General features: G+C 50.6%; 1 protein-coding gene across 1 annotated transcript; it reads left to right on the top strand.

The window, feature by feature from the left end:
* Positions 1-1,108: 1,108 nt before the first annotated feature.
* On the top strand, positions 1,109-13,579 carry CDC34 (cell division cycle 34, ubiqiutin conjugating enzyme). Its single transcript, XM_050934168.1, has 5 exons — positions 1,109-1,409; positions 7,932-8,018; positions 9,236-9,333; positions 9,845-9,979; positions 12,517-13,579. Exons 1-5 carry the CDS (start codon positions 1,233-1,235, stop codon positions 12,725-12,727), a joined length of 708 nt encoding a protein of 235 aa, XP_050790125.1. The 5' UTR covers positions 1,109-1,232; the 3' UTR covers positions 12,728-13,579.
* The last annotated feature ends 6,506 nt before the right edge of the window (positions 13,580-20,085 follow it).

Genomic DNA, 20,085 nt, shown 5'->3' on the forward strand with positions numbered 1-20,085 from the left:
GAGCTCTGCCAATCAGGTCCCTGAGGTTAGAATTTGGTCACCCAAAATTAGAGGCCACCTTTCTTGACCTGCCTTAGCGAGTGAGGCAGAGCAGGGAATGCAGCCCGGGATCCTGGCTCATAGTTCTGTGCTCTAAGCAGCTAATTCATAGATTCTAAGGTGAGAGAAAGGACCATTGTGATCATCTAGTCTGTCCTCCTGTATAACAGATCACAGGGCAGCCGTGGTCATTCCCAACCTATTTACAGCAGCAAATGCTGATTTTAGTTTCATTGTGTTCCCTTCCTGGGCAAGGAGGTTGAGAGGTTTCAAGAACACTTCCTTTGTAGGCTATTCTGATGGAAGCAGACTCAGTGGCTGTGTAGGGCTCCTTTCCTTTGTTCTCTGCTTCCCAGCTGTGGATGTAGGGTGACCAGACCAAATGAGAAAAATCAGGACAGGGGGTGGGGGTAATAGGAGCCTATATAAGAAAAAGACCTGTAAAATCAGGACATCTGGTCACCCTATGTGGCTGTAACAGGAGTAAACTTGCAGTCTTGTTGTTGTGGAGCATGTGATGTACGTAATATTATCCAGCTAAAAGCCCAACACACCCCAGTGCCAGATTATACTAGGAAATGCACCGTGATTCTTTCCTAGAACACGTGCAGTGCTAATGTGTTTTGCCAAGCTGCTCAACACTGTTGCATTCTCAGCAATGCCAATTGCTTCAGTGTTTCCTGTTTACGCCCCAGCTGTACCCTACTTTCCGGTTGAAACAGAACCCCACCCCACTCCCATCTCAGAGCCTGACCCTCTAAATCCCCGCAGCCCCCTGCTCCTGTCCCCTTCTTCCTCCCCGCCCCCATCCTGTTCTTGCTCTAATTCCCCAGCCTTGCCCCCCTCCCGGGCCCAAACCCCCCCACTACGCCTCCCCTAGGGGGCGGTATCCCCTCCGTGAAGTCACAAATCCCCGCCTCCCTCGCAAAAGCTGCTGGGAGCTGGAGTCCCTCACCGTCTGGCCCCGCCCCCACGCCAGGTCCTGAGCCTCCCATAGGTTGGCGCGAGCGCGGTGGGCGGGGTCGCCTCCCCACCCCACTCGGAGAACTACAGGTCCCGTCGTGCCCCGCGCGCGCGAGAGGCTCCGTTCGGCCGCAGCAGGAGGAAGCGGTTCGTAAGGCGCCATCCCGCTCGCCCGGCCGCCGCGCTCAGGCGAGTCCCCGGCTTCTCCGCGGCCTACCTCGGTTGTCGGCATGGCCCGGCCGCTGGTGCCCAGCTCGCAGAAGGCGCTGCTGCTGGAGCTGAAGGGGCTGCAGGAGGAGCCCGTGGAGGGGTTCCGGGTCACGCTGGTGGACGAGGGCGACCTGTACAACTGGGAGGTGGCGATCTTCGGGCCCCCCAACACCCACTACGAGGGCGGGTACTTCAAGGTGAGGGGGGCGCCTGGTCTGGCCTGGAGGGGGGTCCCTGGCCAGGGGCTTGGCCGGGGGGGGCTGAGGGACCTGGCCCAGAGGGATTGAGGGGGCTGGAGGGGGCGTCCTGTGGGGATTTGGGAGCCCGTTGGGGGTGTCCCGAGGTGAGGGGCTTGGTCTGGGGGGGCCCCGTGGGGATGGGGGGGTCTGGGGGACCTTGCCCAGAAGGATTTGGGGGGGCGTCCTGTGGGGATTCGGGGTCCCGTGGGGGGTCTCGTAGAGAGGGGCTTGGCCTGGGGGAGCTGTGGGGATTGGGGAGGGTCTGGGGGACCTTGCCCAGAGGGATTGGGGGAGGCTGGAGGGGTCGTCCTGTCGGGATTCGGGGACCCGTGGGGTGGGGCCCGTGGTGAGGGGTTTGGTCTGTGGGGGGGTCCCTGGGGATGGGGGACCTTGCCCAGAGAGAGTGGGGGGTTCGACCTGTGGGGATTCGGGGTCCCATGGCGAGGGGCCTGGCCTGTGGGGGTGTCCCGTGGTGAGGGAGCATTGCCCAGGGGGATCTGGGTGGGGGGGTCATCCTGTGGGGTTTGGGACAGGTCCCGTGGGGCTGGAGGGGGCTGTGGAGAATAGCCCGGTGAGCAGTGGCTAGGAGGGCTCCTGTTCTCTGCCCCTTAGCGGAGTGACATCAAAGGATGTCAGAGAAGCTTGAGGGGCTTTTCTAATGAGAGCGATGCTGGAGGCAGGGTTTGTCAGCTTCCTTTGGGTGGGGTATTGAGGTGGCTGTTCGTAGGGGAGCTCTCCCTTCAAGGCGAGGGACTTGCCCTGGGAGCTGGAGGGGGTTGAGGGATCCAGTTTGGGTGGGGATTGCTTTTCCTGGTAATTTCTCCCCTGAGAGGGGGCTTAATTCCCAGTAGTTTTGGGGACCTGCTCCCCACCTGGTCCATGGGTAGAGGAGAGGCCATTAGAGGAAACCTTTTTCGTATCCTTTAGGAGCTGCTTTCCCTACACCTGGCATTTGGAGAGCTGCTGCTGTCCTGTGCGGGGCGGGGGGATAAGGGTCTCTTAGCGTTGTCACAGCCCCTCATACCCAACTCCAAGATGGAGACAAAGGACTCAGGCCCTGCGTAGAGTAGTTCAGGCCTAGTGAGCTGTTCCTTAGTGATAGAGTGTAGGTCCTTCTGGGGAAGTGGGTGGGGGTATTGTTTTAACGAAGGCCCCTGGAGATATGGTGGGGGGTGTCTGTGTGTGTATGTTGGGTGACATATAGAGGAGGTGTGTATGTCAATATTGAGTCTGTGCAATCCGGGAAGTTGCTCAGTCTCCTTCCTTCCCCTTCTTCTCAACCCTGGGGATGACTGAGTGGAAATGAGCCCAGGGAGTGAGTCAGCTGGGCCCAACAACCTGAGAGATGCCTCTTCCCTGTGCCTAGGCAGGCAGATCTGCCGCCTGCAATACCCAGTTTGCCATCTAAACTGTAGACGAGTCTGCTGCCTGACCCCATCTTTCAGGCTGGGCTGGGACTTGTCTGTGCCTAACTAGGCTCTCTGTGAGGCTCTGATGGCTCCCCTTGGAATCCTTGAATTCTTAACACATACCCCTCAACAGCTCGTGCCTTCCCCTTTAGACCTGTCTTCTTAGCCAATACATTGATCCATGGACAATAGACGGCTCCCTGCGTGGGGCGGGGGCGGACTTCTCCTCGAACTTGTGTTAATGTCAGCATGCGCAGTTCATAGCAAAGCACTGTTGTTTTCAAGGATTCCCTTCTTGGGAACTCTCTGCCTCTGGAAGGTTTTGTTCTGATCCTCGCTAGCACAACAAAGGGGATTATTCCGAGAACTTCTGCTGTTTCTGATCAGAGCTCACTGCATGGCCTTGTCCATGTGGGGAGGGGGAAACCTGAACAATATGAAGCTATGCAAAAAATCTTGTTTCTAAGTCCCAACTCCTTATTTTCACCCCTCTTTCTGTGTCCCGGAGAACAGGATAGTCAAACAAAGGACTGATTGAAGGCAAGATGGTAACATATTTAAAGAGACAGTAGACCCAGTAATAATCCCCCTTCCTTCTCACAGTTGTGCAGAGTTCTTTGACCCAAGACCTAACTTGTAGCTGAGGATTGAGTTTAGCAGGGAAAAGTGATGGGGAGTGGAGGAGGAAGCCATTTCAACTGTGGATCAAATTCAGGCCCATTTGGGGAAGGGTGGGACAGCGAAGGCTGTCTGAATCCAGTGTAACAAAGCAGATGTCTCCGCATTTTACACTAATCTATTAATGTCTGTTTCCCAATGGCTCAGTAAGGCAGCATCCTGTGTTGTTCAGGTTGTAATTACAAAAGTGTCCTAAACCTTGTCTGTGATTACCTTCCTGAATGAGGCCTGTGTCGGGATGGTGGGTCTGGGACCACAGAGGTGAGGTGAGAATATGCTGTCCAGTGAAGCAGGATTATTTTACTGAGCCAGAAGCATTTTTAGTTGGCACCGTTCCTGAACAGGCTTTACCTTTCAACTCCCACATACAGGGTCCCAGGGACTCTGCTGTAAAGCACTTCAGAAAGTTACAACACATTTTAAACCTTAATCTTGCCATTTCATCTGTCAGTGGTTGTGCTGACCTTTCTGCGAGCTGAATGGTCAGTTGCTATGTGCAGCCTACTGCTGGCACTCCTCTACCTGTCTCTGGAAATCCCCACAGGGATGGTGCATCACCCCTAGGCTACACAGTGACATAACTGAAGTGGCGCATCTTTTTATATGGCTCTAATCTACATGGAAAGTCTGTGTGCCTGCAAACTGGAGTCCTGGCTCTACAGGGAAGGGTACAGCACTTGGCAGGGATGTTGCTGGCTTCCCACACACCACCCAGCATGTGATTTCATCTCTGACTCTGAAGGCTGAGTGAAAGTCTGTCTCCATGGCCCACTTTAATCCTTGGCTTCCCTGTTGCTACTGCCTGCAAGAGGACCCCATTGTGATGGCTCAGTTTGCTAGAGAGCTGGACTGATGTGCCAAATTCATAGGGGTTTATTTTTAGCATCTAAAGTATGCATCCCTGCCAGTTTTTGCTTGGTCTTTCTCAACGGGGACCAGCTATTCTTAGGGTTTAAATCAACTTGCATTAATCACAAAGCTCCAATTCCCCACAAGAACTGAAGATCTGCAAGTTGCGTACAGACAGCTAAGCCAAACTGGAGGAAGGTACTATTCCCATTTTGCAGATCAGAGAACTGAGGCACAGAAGTTGAGCAAGTTGCTTAAAGTCACATAGGAAGTCTGACAGTTAATGCTTAACCTCAGCTCTTCTAACTGCAGCTTTGACCAATAGACCGAACAGATTTCTGATTCTCAAAACCAGCTTCGGTGTTAGGTGGTGGTTTTGTGCAGACATGCTCTGGCTGCTCACTTGGCTTCAGTGCTTTGAGCTATTTTTGTCTGAGCACTATCACAGTGGGAGTAAGGCTGTTTTCTATGTTTCATGTTAATAAATTGGACTGGGAGCAGGAGCCTTCATTTCAGAATGTCCTGGGAGATTGAGCTGAGTGTGCTCAGGTGGAAAGCACGTCTGAGACCAGCATCGTGTTTCACATATCGACTGTCTCTCTGCAGTTCCCTTTTTGGGGAATGGGGGCAGGGGGAGATGGAAGTGCAAGGAACATGGAATAACAATCTGTACCCACTAACAAAGCCCACAGCCTCCCCCCCAGCTGCTTTCCCCCTTCCTTTCTCCCTATTAGAGGAATGTTAATGGGCCACTTCGCTTTGAGTGGTCCCTCGGAATGTGTTAACTTAGGCCAAACTATCTGTTCCATCTTTTATTTAGCTGGGACAGTCTTCGCAAGTTTCCCAGACCTGAAGCAAAGCTCTGTTGAAGCTCAAAGCTTCTCTCTCTTACAACAGAAGTTGGTCCAATAAAAGATATCACCTGGTCTCTCTAATATCCTGGGACCGACACTGCAGCACTACAGGACCAGCATGTCTGTCCCAGGATGGGCCAATATTCATGGGATTGGATCAGGCTAAGATCTTATTTCATGGCAGCTCCTAACCTGTCTAGCTCCTTGGCTTCTGCATTGATCCTCCAAGGCTGCTGCTGAATAAACTGCTGATCCTTTTCAACAAAACTCACCACCACTACGTAACACTGTCAGCTCTTTCATTTATGCTGTTACTGGCATTTGGGAAGGAATGTGGCTGGAGACCATGACTGGGATCAGGATTTCTCAGGTATATGCCTGACTCTGTCACAGCCCACTAACTTGGCAAGTTATTTAACCTGTCAATGCCTTGATTGTTCCATCTGTAAAATGGTGAAACTTACCTGCCTGACGTGAGGCTTAATCTTTGTAAAGAGCTTTTAAGGTCCTGACATGAAATTGCCCTAGAAGAGCAAAGTGCTTGATTGAGGAAAGTTTCTTGAAGTTCTGTAAAGGGTAAACAAAACTCTTGTAGCTATAGCAGTTGAAAGTTTTAGACAGAGTCTAGGTTTATGACAGGGGTAGGCAACCTATGGCATCTGTGTCAAAGGCAGCACCTGAGCTAATTTTCAGTGGCGCTCTCACTGCCAGGGTCCTGGCCACCGGTCTGGGGGGCTCTGCATTTTAATTTAATTTTAAATGAAGCTTCTTAAAACATTTTAAAAACCTTGTTTACTTTACATACAACAATAGTTCAGTTATATATTATAGACTTATAGAAAGAGACCTTCTAAAAACATTAAAATGTTTTACTGGCACGCGAAACCTTAAATTAGAGTGAATAAATGAAGACTCGGCACACCACTTCTGAAAGATTACCGACCCCTGGGCTATGGTGTTCCTTTAAATGTTATCCAGTCCTGACTAGATCTGTGTCCAGGCCCCAAACTGAATTTATCTTTGGAAACAAAACAACTTATTAAACCCAGACTGCTGTATTCCTGTCAACTAAGAAAAAGCCCTGCTTGTTTTTGTTATGCTGGCTCTGCTGACCTCTTGTTTGTTTGTCTCGAGTGCTGATCTGGTTTCACTTCAGAGTGTGAAACAGGAAGACCCAGAGCTGCAAATTCTCATCCAAACTTCAACAAGGTGTTTGAGGGGCGGCCTTGATCTAGGATGGTGGAGTCCATCTTTCTAGATCCAGGGGAGAGGCTCTATTTCCTGTCTCTAAAGGAATTTACCCTGAAGAACTTGTTAGGCAGAAAGCCTGAACTTCTTGCCTTAAGAGCTATTATTATGTCACAGGAACAAAGTTTGCCACACTCTGTCTCTCCGGTAAACATAGTGACTGCCAGCAAACCTGACCTAATTACCAGGCTGCCTGGCTGTCTGAAGATGCCCCTCCATAGATCCGAGGAGAAAAGAATTTGATCCACAGGCAGTGCCCTAATGCCTGTATGGCAAGAGTACTCTCCGGAGGGTAATTTTCTGATACCATCTTGGTATTTCCTCCTGTTGCCACAAGAGTCTTGCGGTTAGTTTTGTTTTGTTTTCTCCCATACCTGGCTGGCCTCTTGAGCAGTGACTCATCCCTCACCTGGGAGGAAACAATACACGTTGGAGGGAATCGTCTGCACTGGGGAATTGGTAGAGACCTGGTACTCTGCTGGGTCTCCTGAAGTGGGGAGGCTTGGTGATGGGATGGGGAATACAAGGAGGCAGATTTGATAAGAAGGCGAGACTGCCATGATCTCTTGAAAGTCCCCTCCAAAAAGTGCCATAAATCCACCCTGGGAAGTCTCCCTGTCCACTGCTCTGAATCTTTGCCAAAGCTCAGACCACCAGTGTTCTTGTCAATGTCTTCCTGGAAGCCTGACACTGTAGGGATGCCTCTGTCATCAGCCAGTATTGCTGAGTAGCAAGGCACTCCCCTTCCTAGGGAATGGGATTACATGGCTTCCATCCAGCAACGCAGAGCTGTTCCACTGGAGCTGCAGGACCTGACCTCCACTTCTCCAAGGGGAGGGATTTCAGGGGGCTGTTAACACCCAAGACAGTTGAAAGTGCCTAAAATCCTTCTGAGCAGGTTTATATCCGACCTTCCATAGCACTGTCTACCTAGATCTGAAAGTGCTTATTATGAGCAGTGGTCATATCCTTCCAGTTACACACCCTGTCTCCAGGGAAGCTGTCATCCTCACTTCACAGGTAGGGAAAGAGGCATAGGGTTAGTGACTTGCCCCAGGTCCCAGTCTGTGACTCAGCTGTGAATAGTACTCTTATTTTCTGTGCCTGTGCTCTAACCACTCAACCATGCGTCCTCCACCACTCAGCAGTAGTAAAGAGAAGCTGGGAGCTTTGGACTTAGCTACTGCATGGGAATTGGTACTGGTGCTCCCTCTGGATGAAGCTTGACGGTCACTTCTTGTTGGAGGAGCAGGGGAAAGGGTCTGTCTCCTGTCCGTGTGCAGCGTGCCAGTAGGGGCGTATGTGAGCTGCATTGCCCGCACAACTCATTTGGTTTTGTATACAATCTTGCCTGGGGCTCCACAGCTCCCCTCCGCCCCGAAGCATCAGCATGGCCATGACACCCCACCGCTGCCACTAATGAACTCTTTGTTTCTTCACAGGCTCGTCTCAGGTTTCCTATTGATTATCCCTATTCGCCCCCCGCCTTTAGGTTCCTGACCAAAATGTGGCACCCTAACATCTATGAGGTACGTCACTCGGACTGTCTTCTCATCTGCGCCCGGGACAGACTGGGTTTCTAGTCAATTGCTGTAGTAGCACCAAGCCCTCTGGATCGCACTGAAGTGTTGACCTTGGTGTTGAACACCAGCCTGTATTGACGTGTCCTGTAGTGGAGGAGGGTTTTAAGCAAATACAGTGGGGTTCTCCTGGAAGTGTCTTGTACCTTTTTCAGTTTGTGTTGGAAACACAGCAGCCAGCCCAGGCTTGTCCTGGGCTCAGAAAGTTCATCTCCTTTCTTGGAATCCGTTCCAGAACTAATCTGTCTGTCCAGTCTTGCAGTCTTCTGTGTTTACTGTATTTGCCCACAGCACCTGGCTGGAATGTGGTCATGCCCTGTAAGATCCAGGGGGAGATACTGAGCGAGCAAGCAGCTTGCAGGACTCTCAGTGCATACCTGCTGTGGCTGGCTGCAGAAAATATTTCGGGTACTCAGTGCCCTGTGTGTACTTGCGCCTCATTCAGAGCACTGGGGGATACGGCCCATGCAGGCAGGCAGGGCTTCTCTCCAAGTGTCCCAGGACAGAGATCAGTGCTTTGTGCAAATGACTCATCATTCCGAAGTCACTGACTGCCATCCATTACCTGTCCTGTAGTAACTATGGCAATCTCTAGTACTCGTAAGGGCTGGCAGGTGCGTAGTGGGTGTGATTTAGATCAGTGCTCTTCACTGCAGTGGTGATGGGAGTGAACCTCTCCCTAAAGAGACTCCCCAGGGCATCATATCTGTAGTGGCTCAGCCCACAGGCACGTACAGTTCAGCTTGAGAAGGTTCTTTGCTGGATCTGTCATAGCAAGACACTTCGCTCCCTGCTCTGTGAGACCTTTCAGGCTAATTGAAATCTGCCTGAGCTGCTAGCTTAGGAGAGGCCAGGAGAGCCTTGAGGTCCTGTCCTGGGACTTGCTCTCCAAGATGTGGCTGAAGATAGGACAGCTGAACTGATCCTGGCTCTTCTCTGGGCATTGGCGACAGTGATTGGCTGTTTGTTCCGAGTTACTTGTAAGCCACTTGGTGGCATTTTCCTCAGATCTGCCCTGGACGCAAAAGGTGGGTGGGGGGAGGGGGGGAGAGCGAGCAAACAGGGCACAGGCACAATAAATCAACCACCTTGTAGAGTGGTTTGGAGTGCCTGGGGTTGGGACATCAGTGCCTGTGTAATCAGACTCTCTCTCTGTGTGCTTTCAGACTGGTGATGTCTGTATTTCAATTCTCCACCCTCCGGTGGATGACCCGCAGAGCGGGGAGCTGCCTTCAGAGCGATGGAACCCTACCCAGAATGTACGGTAAGGCCTCGAGGAGGGAGGGGAGGAACGCACTGGATGCGAGATGCTTAGCAGATCTGATGCAGAGGGTGGAGAAGGTGCCCGAAGGAAACAGCTGGGAAAAGCCTTTCTAATCCTAGAGGTTGCAGGAAATACCTGGATTTATTTTCTTTTGAAATTCAAAGGCAAATCAGTTTCTTACAGGCTGGATGTCAGCACTGTTGAAAGGCAGTGTAAGCTGGCAAAGGAATTCAGGTCTTTCATGCACCAGAGACCAGCTTGCCTTCCAGTTGGCATTCAGTTTCTCCTTCAGCTTAAGACGGTCATGGCGTCTGACCTGCTCGTGGGAGTTAGGATGTGGTCACTGTTGTGACATGCAGTGTAAGTGGATGCTGCTCTTGCAAACTGACCAGGTTCTATTAAACTCCTCACCATGAGAAGATGCTGTGATTTCCGGTCCCTCTCAGATCTGGGTGGTGCAGGTTGGCCGATCACCTGTCTTGGCTCTTACCGCTCGTTAACTGGTTTTCAGGACTATCCTTCTGAGTGTGATCTCGCTGCTCAACGAGCCCAACACCTTCTCACCTGCAAATGTGGATGCCTCTGTGATGTACAGGAAGTGGAAGGACACCAAAGGGAAGGATCGGGAGTACACAGACATCATCAGGTGCATGGCAAGCTGAACTCTGGCTTCTCAGAACTTGCATTTAAACAAGAGGGGAGGACTGCCTTGCTTGGGAGTGTTTATCTAAATGGTCCCGTATAGACTTTGGGGTGAATGCCTAGGAGGTGACTGAATGCAGGAGGGATTCTAGTTCCACTGTTGCTGTAGTCCTGTCCTCCCCAGTTGGTTAACATTGTGAAAGCTCACTGCTACCAGGAAGGTTGGGGACTATAAGACGTGGATTTCTGCAGAGAACAAAACATGCAGAGGCCTCAATGCAGATCCTACTCTATGGCAAAGGGCCTGGGCTGGGTGTGATGTGCAGGTCTAGAGGGGAAAACTCTGCTGTGTTTGTCTGCAAACCTGGGTTCTAGGACCTGCTCTGCCCCTTGGACTTAGTGTGGTGCGTGGAGCTAGTCTCTTACCTTTCCCTGTACCTCAGATTAAAATGGGAGGGGCGTTGTGAGGCATAAATGTTTAACGGAATTGGCCTCTGAAAGGTGCAAGGGAAGCAACAATTCATGGCTCAAAACCTGGAGGTTGTTGAGGCTGGAATAGTAACGGAAAGATTTCCACCTTAGTCACACGCTTAGTGGTTGGGCTGGACTGTATTTGTTGTGGCATTACATGAAGATGTGGATCAGAGTTCTGTGCAGACACACAGGCCCTGCTCTGAAGAGCTCACACTATGGGATTTGTATCACATGGTACTGATTGGTAATGACACTACCTCATCCACTTATGTATATCAAATGAGTCTGTTCTCGGTGGATAGACGTCCCTCACATTGTTCCCTTTGGTGGCCATCGGAACATTCTGGGGTGCAGGCCAGACCAGTGAGAGTTTGTCACCACTTGCCCTGTAACCTCCGATGCCTTAAAATGCTCTGCTGCTGTCTCCCCCTTGTCTGGATGCTCCTGGCCAGTGTACAAGCTCACACTGAGTCTCTGTGTGATAAGCAGCCCTTGATCAGCAACTTTGACTCCAGCAGCCTGCTTGTTACCCCCCACAGCCACAGTCTCATCCCCACCAGCCTTGGTTACTACTAGGCAAGTGACCCCAAAATACCCCGAGTCCTAAATTCCCCCAAAACCATCTGCCCTGAAATGTCCAACCCTTTCCTGGACCGCTCAGAAGTAATAAGGTTTGTCTGCTCTTTCAAAGAGACAGTACCCGGCAGTTTGCCACATTAACAATCCCTTCAGTTCAAATTCAGCACTAGCTTGGTTTAGATTAAAATAAAACCAGGTTACTGACACGACATGGGTTAAATAAAGCCAAGTAAAAGAAGTGAAGGTACAGATGGTTACAAGCAAATAAAAAAGAAAAACACTTTCTAGTGACTGAGACTTAACAAATCAGTCTTGGTTCAAGGTGGAGGATCTTCCACAGGTGCTGGTTTCCCTTGTCTTCCTCGGTGGAAGGTCTTTGCCTAAGCAGGTTTCTCACTTAGTTTCAGTTCCCAGAGAGTTCATCCCCGTTGGTTGAAGGACCCACTTTATCAGCTTGCAAGAGCTTTGGGCTGGCCCCTTGTCTGTCCAGTGATGGATGGCAAAATGGCTTCTTCTCTCTTTATGTTTTCCCAAACTCGCGGCTTGGTCCCCAGACACAAGATGACCTCATGTCAGACTTCCCATCCCTCTGCTAATTTGTATGTAAATTAAGCTTCCATTTTTTTCGTCACACCTTGCTTAATTTCATTAGAGACAGGTAGATAGCTGGCTTCCCTCCTGTCGGCAGTGAAGGAAGGCAGAATCTGTTTCTCCCTGCATTTTGGTCAGATTTTAAGGCATGATATCACTGAGGTATCGATATTTCCTCATATAGTGTTGCTTCATAGATGTCACAATGATCTTAATAGCCAGTGTCATTAGCGTTCATAAAAGACGTTGCAGTAATATTGTATACGAATGTGTATCAAGTATTATAAATCAATTGATTCAGTTACTTATCATATGAGATTTAGCCCTCCCTAGGTTGGTGGCTTTACCTTTTATGTAAATGTGCCTTTATTGTCTCAGCCTGACAACCAGGCTGGTCAGACAGACAAACACACGTTCCTTTAAGGCAGATTGAGCTGCTAGTATTGCTTGCCAAACATAATTCTAGCACATATTCATGACTCTTTGTATGAACTGTGAACATACATCATGCAAGATATTAATGATCGGTGAGCTGCTCGTTTTCCAATGATATCTTCTTACCAGACACAGTTTAGATGCAGATTATGACAACAATGTGTTAGGCATAGTGAGTATTTCAGGCCTGACAAGAGCTGCTGACACAGAATAGTGAATGACCAGTGGCCTCAGGCATGAGATGGATGTGACAGAGTAGACCCTGGAGACAGACCTGTCTTTTTATCCCTAGAGGTGTGGGCATGCATCAGTGCCCATTGGCAGGCCAGAACGAGAGACGTATGTCCAGCTCTGTGGAAGACGTCAGCGTTCAGGACTGGCACCTCTCCTGGCCTTCAGACCTTGATTGAATAACTGCTCCGTGTCTCTGCCCTGTTCTCATCTGTTCCTTGCCCCTTTCAGGAAGCAAGTCCTGGGAACCAAGGTGGATGCTGAACGGGATGGCGTGAAGGTCCCCACCACGTTGGCAGAGTATTGTGTGAAGACCAAGACTCCAGCCCCGGATGAAGGCTCAGACCTTTTCTACGACGACTACTACGAGGATGATGAGATGGAGGAGGAGGCAGACAGTTGCTATGGCGATGAGGATGATTCTGGCAATGAGGAATCCTGACGCCCTTCTGGCAATCGCAAAACTTATCATAAACTATTGAATTTTACCTCAACTAGGACACACAAACTGGCTTGAATTTAGGATCTGTCAGCCCTGAAATTAACTCTCTACCTCACAGGGAGACTGTTCTGCTGTAAAGGAAAAACCACAACTGTCTTTGTAAAAACCCTGTTTTATAAACTTCCCTGAGGGTGGGGGGTGAATACATGGAGCGTTTACAAATCCACCTTGAGCTGGGAACCTAGCAAGCCTGGTTACGCTATGGAGACGGTGACAGACAACCTGGCAAATCATGTGTGGCACTTGGGGATGTGTCTTTGTCTTAAATCCTGCACAGGAGAAATGGTTTCTGGGAGGTTGCAGCGTTGGTGAAAGGTTACGTGCAGGAGGTGGAGGGGTTGGGGGGAATGTGTGTGCTTATGACTAGTTCACTGCAGTCTGTGAACTGATCATAACGGTAACTGGTCCCTCCCCAGCACTGTTTTTTTTAAAGTTTCAGCTTTTTCATCCTGGTGTGGCTCTGCAGAACCAGGCCAGGCCATCAGAGGGCAGCATGCTCAAAAGGCTGCCCAGCCAGCATTCGACCCATGGGCCCTAGAGAGTAAGTTAGCTACTTTCTGCCACTGCACATGAGAGCCTCTCTTTCGCAATTGCCTGGCTTTGGGCAGTGGAGCCTAGCGTGACGCTGGCAGGGATGGGGAGGAGTGAAGAGTGTTCCTGGGCAGAACATCAGGGCTGCACTGACAAGCCTGGGGTGGGGGGAGTTTTTAGTTCTTAGCTGGGTGGGGGGGTTAATTTTCAATCTTTTGGCTTCTGTTTTTTGCAAAGTATTTAATAAAGTACTTTCAGGGACTAGCCGTGTGGCTTGTGACCACTAGGGAGTGCTGCCTCAGCATGGTCTGATGATTTGCCTCTGAGGGTTGGAGACTTGCCTGTGGGACTGAATATTTATCTCAAGTCTTTCAAGGCTACAACAGCAATTGGGGGAGCTGCAGGGCGGGTGAGAGATCTCTGCAGTACATGGGACAAGGCGCCCTGAGTGAACTGGAAAAGGGTCTAACAAAGTGAGGCCACTAAATAACATCTGCTCCGTGTGTTGGGGTTGACAAGTGGGAGTCATTGAATAGGTTCCTGCTGTCTGTTATGACTACGTACTAGCTCTGTGAACACACAAGTGCTAAACTGTATCCCCCACCACGGCCCCCTTTTGAGGATCAAGGATTGTGTAGCCAGGGACTTTGTCATCCCCACAGCAGGATCTGGTCTGCCGGGCACTCAGGCTGGGATGTTGCAGTCTCTGACTGTCTACGCTACAGAACCTCAGTCTCTCTTTTAGGTAGGATGACCAGATAGCAACTGTGAAAAAAACAGAACAGGGAGTGGGAGAGTAATAGGTGCCTATATAAGAAAAAGTCCCCCAAAACAGGACTGTTCTTATAAAAATGGGACATCTGGTCACCCTACTCTTAGGTACTTACCTGGCGCCCAACACTAGTATCCGAGCACCTCAAAATCTTTAACATTCCTCCTCACAAGTTCCCTGTGAGGCAGGTCAGTGTGACTGCCCCCATTTTACAGATGGGAAAACTGAGGCCCAGAAGGGCCAAGTGACTCAACCACGGTCACCGGGCAGAGCAGGGAGTTGAAGCTGGGTCTCCCAAGTCCTCATCTAGTGCTCTAACCGCTGAGCCATTCTTCCTCTTTCCCATTTCAATCTCTCCTTCATTTCACTTCCCCACTTTCTTTTCCCCCTTCTGGGACCCCACACCCTACTTAAGACAGATCAGCACAAGCCACGGTCTACAATCAGTATGATGGGCTTGAAAGGGCAGCCGCTGATGCTCGCAGAGAGGTCTCTGGGTCTTGCTGCTGTCCCTGCCCTGCTGTTCCTCTTAACTTCCCATTTTTGGTTTTCAGACCTTTGCTGTGTAGCTTTGGCGCTCTGACGTGACTGTAATGATGGGTTCTTGACTGGAAAGCCCTGGGCTGGGAGTTGAGTCACTGGGGTTCGATTACTGAGTGCCAAGTTTCTGGGTGACTACACCCACTGCTTCCCTGCGTGTAAACAGGGATCAGAGGTGTTCCAGCATGGGCGTGTGAGGGTTATTTGCAAAGCACTGAGTCACTTCTATAGCAGCTTCTCTCCAGTGTGTGGTTGTATGATGGGCTTGTGGTGAATACACACCACTTGCCATGTGGCCAATACATCCTACAGCATAACTAAGAACCCAGAAATCTTTCCCTACGCATAGTTTTTACCACTTCACTCCTGCTATTAATTTTACATGCAAAGTGCTCTGATGGGCAGCAGGAGAAAACCCAAAGGATACAGTACGTAGACTCTGTCTACATTGTGGAGTATTAGGGCTAGGCGCTGTATATATATGTTTGTTCCTGCTCAGCCCTGTTTTCTGTATGGCTGGGTCAGATCTGCTGATTGCCGTGACCTAAACAAACTTCACCTCCTATTAAGAAAGGATCATCCTAGCTAGGAGTCATGCAACAACTTGAACTCAGCTGTGTTTTCCTCAACTTCGTTTGGTCCCAATTCCATGAATGTGTCTGTAGCTGAGTAATTCTAGCCAGCAGGACCAGGCATGTGCAGAAGTATTTGCTGAGCAGGGCCTTAGGTTACAAATTCTTCAGTGCTGGGACTGTCTTCTGCTGGATGCTGAAAACAACTCAGCCCTGAGCTTGATTATGGAGCAAACTGGATTCTATAGTGCCCCCTGAGTCCCCAGCAAAACTGCCTCCTCTGGTCTGAATGCAGCCCCGTCAATGCTGGAGATGAGAGGCAGGAAGATTTCAACATCTCTTGGCTCCCAGGCTGAGTTTGCAGCATGAGCAGCTGGAGAAATATCTGGAGGTGAAAATGTAGGCGCTGGAATTGAGAATTAAATGCGAGTCCTGGCCTAACGTTTGTGTTCAAAGTCACGTCTCTGATGGCAGAGGCACCAGCCATCCCTTCAAGGTGGGGCAGGCGTTCAGAACTCAAACCGTCCTGAGATCTGGTGCTGTCTTGCAGATGGCAGGCGTTGCCAGTCTGTAGTATCTGAGCTGGTGAGACTCAAGGGTTGGAAGGAAGGTCAGCGTGGGCTGGGAGGCAGTTTCTTCTTCTCGGCCATTATGATCTATCTTGGGGTGTGGTCCAGCGTGCGTTGGCTGAACAAAAGGGTGACACCCCTTGGGGTAACGGCCGTGCTTGTTTTAGTAGTGAGCTGGCTCTAGAAATGGAGGAGGCCCTACTGCATTATCCCTTAGCGCAAGGGTGGGCAAACTACGACCTGTGGGCCTCATCTGGCCTGTCAAACCATTTAATCCGGCCCTCAGCTCCTGCCAGGGAGTGGGGTCGGGTTTGTCCCACTCTGGTGCTCCAGTACTCCAGCTGGGGAGCAGAGTCGGGGGCTTGCCCCGCTCCACGCGGCTCCCAGGAAGCAGCATGACCCCCCCTCCAGCTCCTATGTAGTATGTGAAGGTGCGGCCCGGTGGCTCTGCGTGCTGCCCTGCCTGCAGACACCGCCCCCGCAGCTCCTATTGGCTGGGGTTCCTGGCCAATAGGAGCTGCATGGGTGGTGCCTGCGGACGGGGCAGCGCGCAGAACCGCCTGGCCGTGCCTCGGAATTGGAGCAGGGACATGATCCAGGAGCTGCTTATGGTTAAGTACTGCCCGGAGCCTGCACCTCGGAGCCCCCTCCCGCTCTCTGAACTCATTGGTCCCAGTCTGGAGCACCCTCCTGCACCCCAAACCCCTCATCCCTGGCCCCACCCCAGAGCCCGCACCTCCAGCTGGAGCCCTCACACTCCTCCCCCATACCTCAACCTCCTGCCCCAGCCCTGACACCCCTCCCACCCTCTGAACCCTTCGGTCCCAGCCTGGAGCCCCCTCCTGCACCTCAAACCCCTCAATCCCAGAGCCCTCACTCCCCCCACACCCCAACCCAGAGCCCCCTCCCACACCCTGAATTCCTCATTTCTAGCCCCACCTCAGAGCCCACACCCCCAACTGGAGCCCTCACCCCTTCCCGCACCCATACCCCCAATTTTGTGAGCATTCATGGCCCACCATACAATTTCTATACTCCAATGTGGCCCTCAGGCCAAAAAGTTCCCCCCGTCCCCCACCTTAGTGCCTTCCACGTGAGGATCTCGTAACACTTTACAAACCCTAATGAATCCCTCCTAGCCCCAATCCTGACTGCGACAGTATGTGCTGGTATCCCTCTCTCGGCAAGCTAAGCTAAGGCACAGGGAGGGAAAGTAGCTTGCCCAGGGTATGTGACAAGTCAGTAGCAGTGTCTTGTCTCCCATGCTGCCTTCCTCAGTGGGCACTGTTACGACTCCTGCCTCCTTCTCCTTCCAAGGCATAAAGAAGAACTCAAGGGCACGCATGTCTTGTCCTGCAGGGTAGAGTTTCATGTCTCTCAACAGGAACAGAAACCTGCCCAAGCACAGCCAAAAACTGCACAACAACAGTGCAGAACCTGTCTGCTCCTGGTCCTGTTGCTTGGCTAATCCATCCCCCTTAGCTCTGGCTACTGGGTCCACACTGATTTGTTTTCCTTTCAAGCTTGGTCCAATTGATTTTTGTCTCTAGTGCTCAGGTGTCACGTACCCTGACCCATGCCTGCCTTGAGATGTGTGCAGGCTCTGCCTCGTTGAGCCACCAAACTTGGCTGGGGGGAGGCAGTGGGATCGTTTTAGAAGGCCCAGTGCATACATTCAACAGGCCATGTCACAAAGAGCTTACACACTAAACAGAGAAGGTGGGTAAATGCTGGGAGGAAGGCAGGATTGTGTGTGTGTGTGTGTGTGTGTGAGAGAGAGAGAGAGCCACAGTGGGGTCCTGGCCCTTAACCAGAAGTCTCTGGCGTTTCCCTTCTCTGGATCCTCTCACTGAAAACTCCCCTCCCCCTGTCCCGGACTCCACCCAGTCCGTAACCTGATGCTGGAACTAAAATGCCTCCTCCAAGTTAATCATGGAGAGGGAGAGCCAGCAAGCTGTCGATGATGGGAAAACACAAGCAAATCCATCTATGGCCCTGCACAAAGGGGCCTGTTCATTGTCACTTGCTGCTGCATCAGTGGGGACAGTTCTGGCCTCTTGCCTGTTCTGCTAGGTCTGTCCCAACACGGAGCGGCCCTGAGGGGAGGCCAAAGAGGGGTGTGTGGCTGAGAGAGAAATAGAAGGAACAAAGATCAAGGAGATGCTGCCACCCTGGACTCTTCTGGCGTTTTGAGCCAAGAGGTTTGCTGAGGCTGAGTGTTCTACCAGCTCTGGGATAGACAGACTTCCTGGGAACGTGGATGAGGTCCAATCTCAGCTGGGTCAGCTCAGCCCCGCCTGCCTCCCTAGATAAAATGCATCTCAAGAAGATGACTGCTTGCTTCTAATATCTTAGTGCCTAGGAGCCCTGGCTCATGGACCACAACCCCACTGTGCCAGGGGCTGCACAGAACAAAAAGACAGTCCCTGCTCTTAGTTCTTCAGAGAAGATCCTTTAAAAAATGCAAGGTCCTGTCTGCTCTGAAGGAGCACCAGACCCTACAGTTCCTCTCATAAGGGTGGTGGGCTTGACTAGGACTCGACTCTACAACTGGGTCCTGCATGGCACCCCAGAGGTGGCTGCATTTCAGCATTGTGCTGCATGTGTATTGTTTGTGAAGCACTTTAGAATCATTCCATAGGGACAGACAAACAGTGGCATGTCCTGAGAGCCTTTAGGCTGGAGAGAAATGGATAATACTATTCCCAAACGCTCAAGTGGGATATTCAGAAAGCCACGCAACGAAAGCATAACGCGTAGGAAATACAAGGGCTTTGAGCAAGCCAGCATGCTAAAATAGCAGCAAATAAATGGTAACCTCCAGCACTTGGAACAGTTTGGGTGTAAAATACTTGGAGATCTGCCCGTGAAATGCTCTAAAATTGTCTTATTTTTCTCTTCCTTGGTCAGTCTTTTTTAGCCCATCACATGGGCTGGGGATCAAAGCTGGAGTGCCTTTCTCTTCGGAAGTGTCTCTTTCTTGCTTTATTTTTACGGACACTATCTTAGGAATTTTTAAAAACATCTTTCCTGTATCTTTGGAAATATCCGGGTTTCTAGATATTGCTACTTTTTTCCCTCTCTGTCCATGTCTTGTTCAGACACAGTTCTGCAGACACTGGGTTGCTCACTCCCATGATTTTACCATGGGTCTCACTAGATGTGTTGTGGGTTTTTTCTTAAAGTTTCAGCTCCTGGAGTCATGTAACTCGGTGAGAATTTTGGCTTTTTTTTGAAAGTATGTTTCTAATTGAGCTGGTCAGATTTTTCAGTGGACCATGTTTCTGTTGGCAAAAGCTGATTTGAAGAAATCAAAACATGGTGGGAACATATTGGGATTTTTTTGTGGTTGAAAGTCCTGATAGGAAATGATCAAAGCATTACTTTTGCTGAGCTTGAAATGTTTCATTTAGTCTTCTAATTTAAATATATAAGTCAAAACAAATGTTTTGACCTCAGCTAAATGTTCTGGAATGCTTTGTTTCATGAAAAATTCAGAACTTCTACTTTGGCCCCATGCAGAGTGAAATTATATTGCAAAATCTCAGAATTTCACATGAGATGCAACCTTTTCTGTTTTTTAAAACCAGCTCCAGCGCCTAAGCCTCATGGTAGCAGAGAAAAGCCTGAAGACAGAACCTGAGTATTCGCCAAAGCCTGAAGGCAAAGTAAAAGAACCCAACTTCTATTATTTTTTAAAATCTCAGGATTTTATTGGGGCTTGACTCATGATGGTCACACATGTGGGACTTGGTGATAGGGCAGACGCTGTGGCTTGCTCCTTTCAAATCCAATGGCTGGAAGTCAGGAAATGCAACCATGGAACAGACCAATGCTTCATGTATCCTGCCCCCAACAGGGGTCTGCTTCAGCAGAAAGTCAACGCCTCTGTCATAAACAGATAGCTAAGGGTTAATGTCTCTTTCACCTGAAGCACCTGACCAGAGGACCAATCAGAAAACCGGATTTTTTCAACTTTGGGTGGAGGGAATTTTGTGTCTGAGACCTTGGCTACACTCACACTTTACAGCGCTGCAACTGGGGTGTGAAAAAACACCCCCCTGGGCGCTGCAAGATACAGCGCTGTAAAGCGTCAGTGTAATCAGGGCAGCAGCGCTGGGAGCGCGGCTCCCAGCGCTGCACGCTACACCCGTAAGGGATGTGGTTTACATGCAGCGCTGGGAGAGCTCTCTCCCAGCGCTGCCGCTCTGACTACACTCACACTTCAAAGCGCTGCCGCGGCAGCGCTCCCGCAGCGCTGCCGGGGCAGCACTTTGAAATTCCAGATGTAGCCATACCCTGAGTCTTTGTTTT

This window comes from Gopherus flavomarginatus, chromosome 24, assembly GCF_025201925.1.
Source record: "Gopherus flavomarginatus isolate rGopFla2 chromosome 24, rGopFla2.mat.asm, whole genome shotgun sequence".
In the NCBI taxonomy this organism is placed as follows: Eukaryota; Metazoa; Chordata; order Testudines; family Testudinidae; genus Gopherus; species Gopherus flavomarginatus.

What these genes read in the sequence shown, in the direction of transcription:
- CDC34 (XM_050934168.1), top strand. Translation starts at nt 1,233, where the DNA reads ATGGCCCGGCCGCTGGTGCCCAGCTCGCAGAAGGCGCTGCTGCTGGAG. An exon ending in ACGAGGGCGGGTACTTCAAG is followed by an intron (nt 1,410 to 7,931) that starts GTGAGGGGGGCG and finishes GTTTCTTCACAG; the next exon opens with GCTCGTCTCAGGTTTCCTAT. An exon ending in GAGTACACAGACATCATCAG is followed by an intron (nt 9,980 to 12,516) that starts GTGCATGGCAAG and finishes TGCCCCTTTCAG; the next exon opens with GAAGCAAGTCCTGGGAACCA.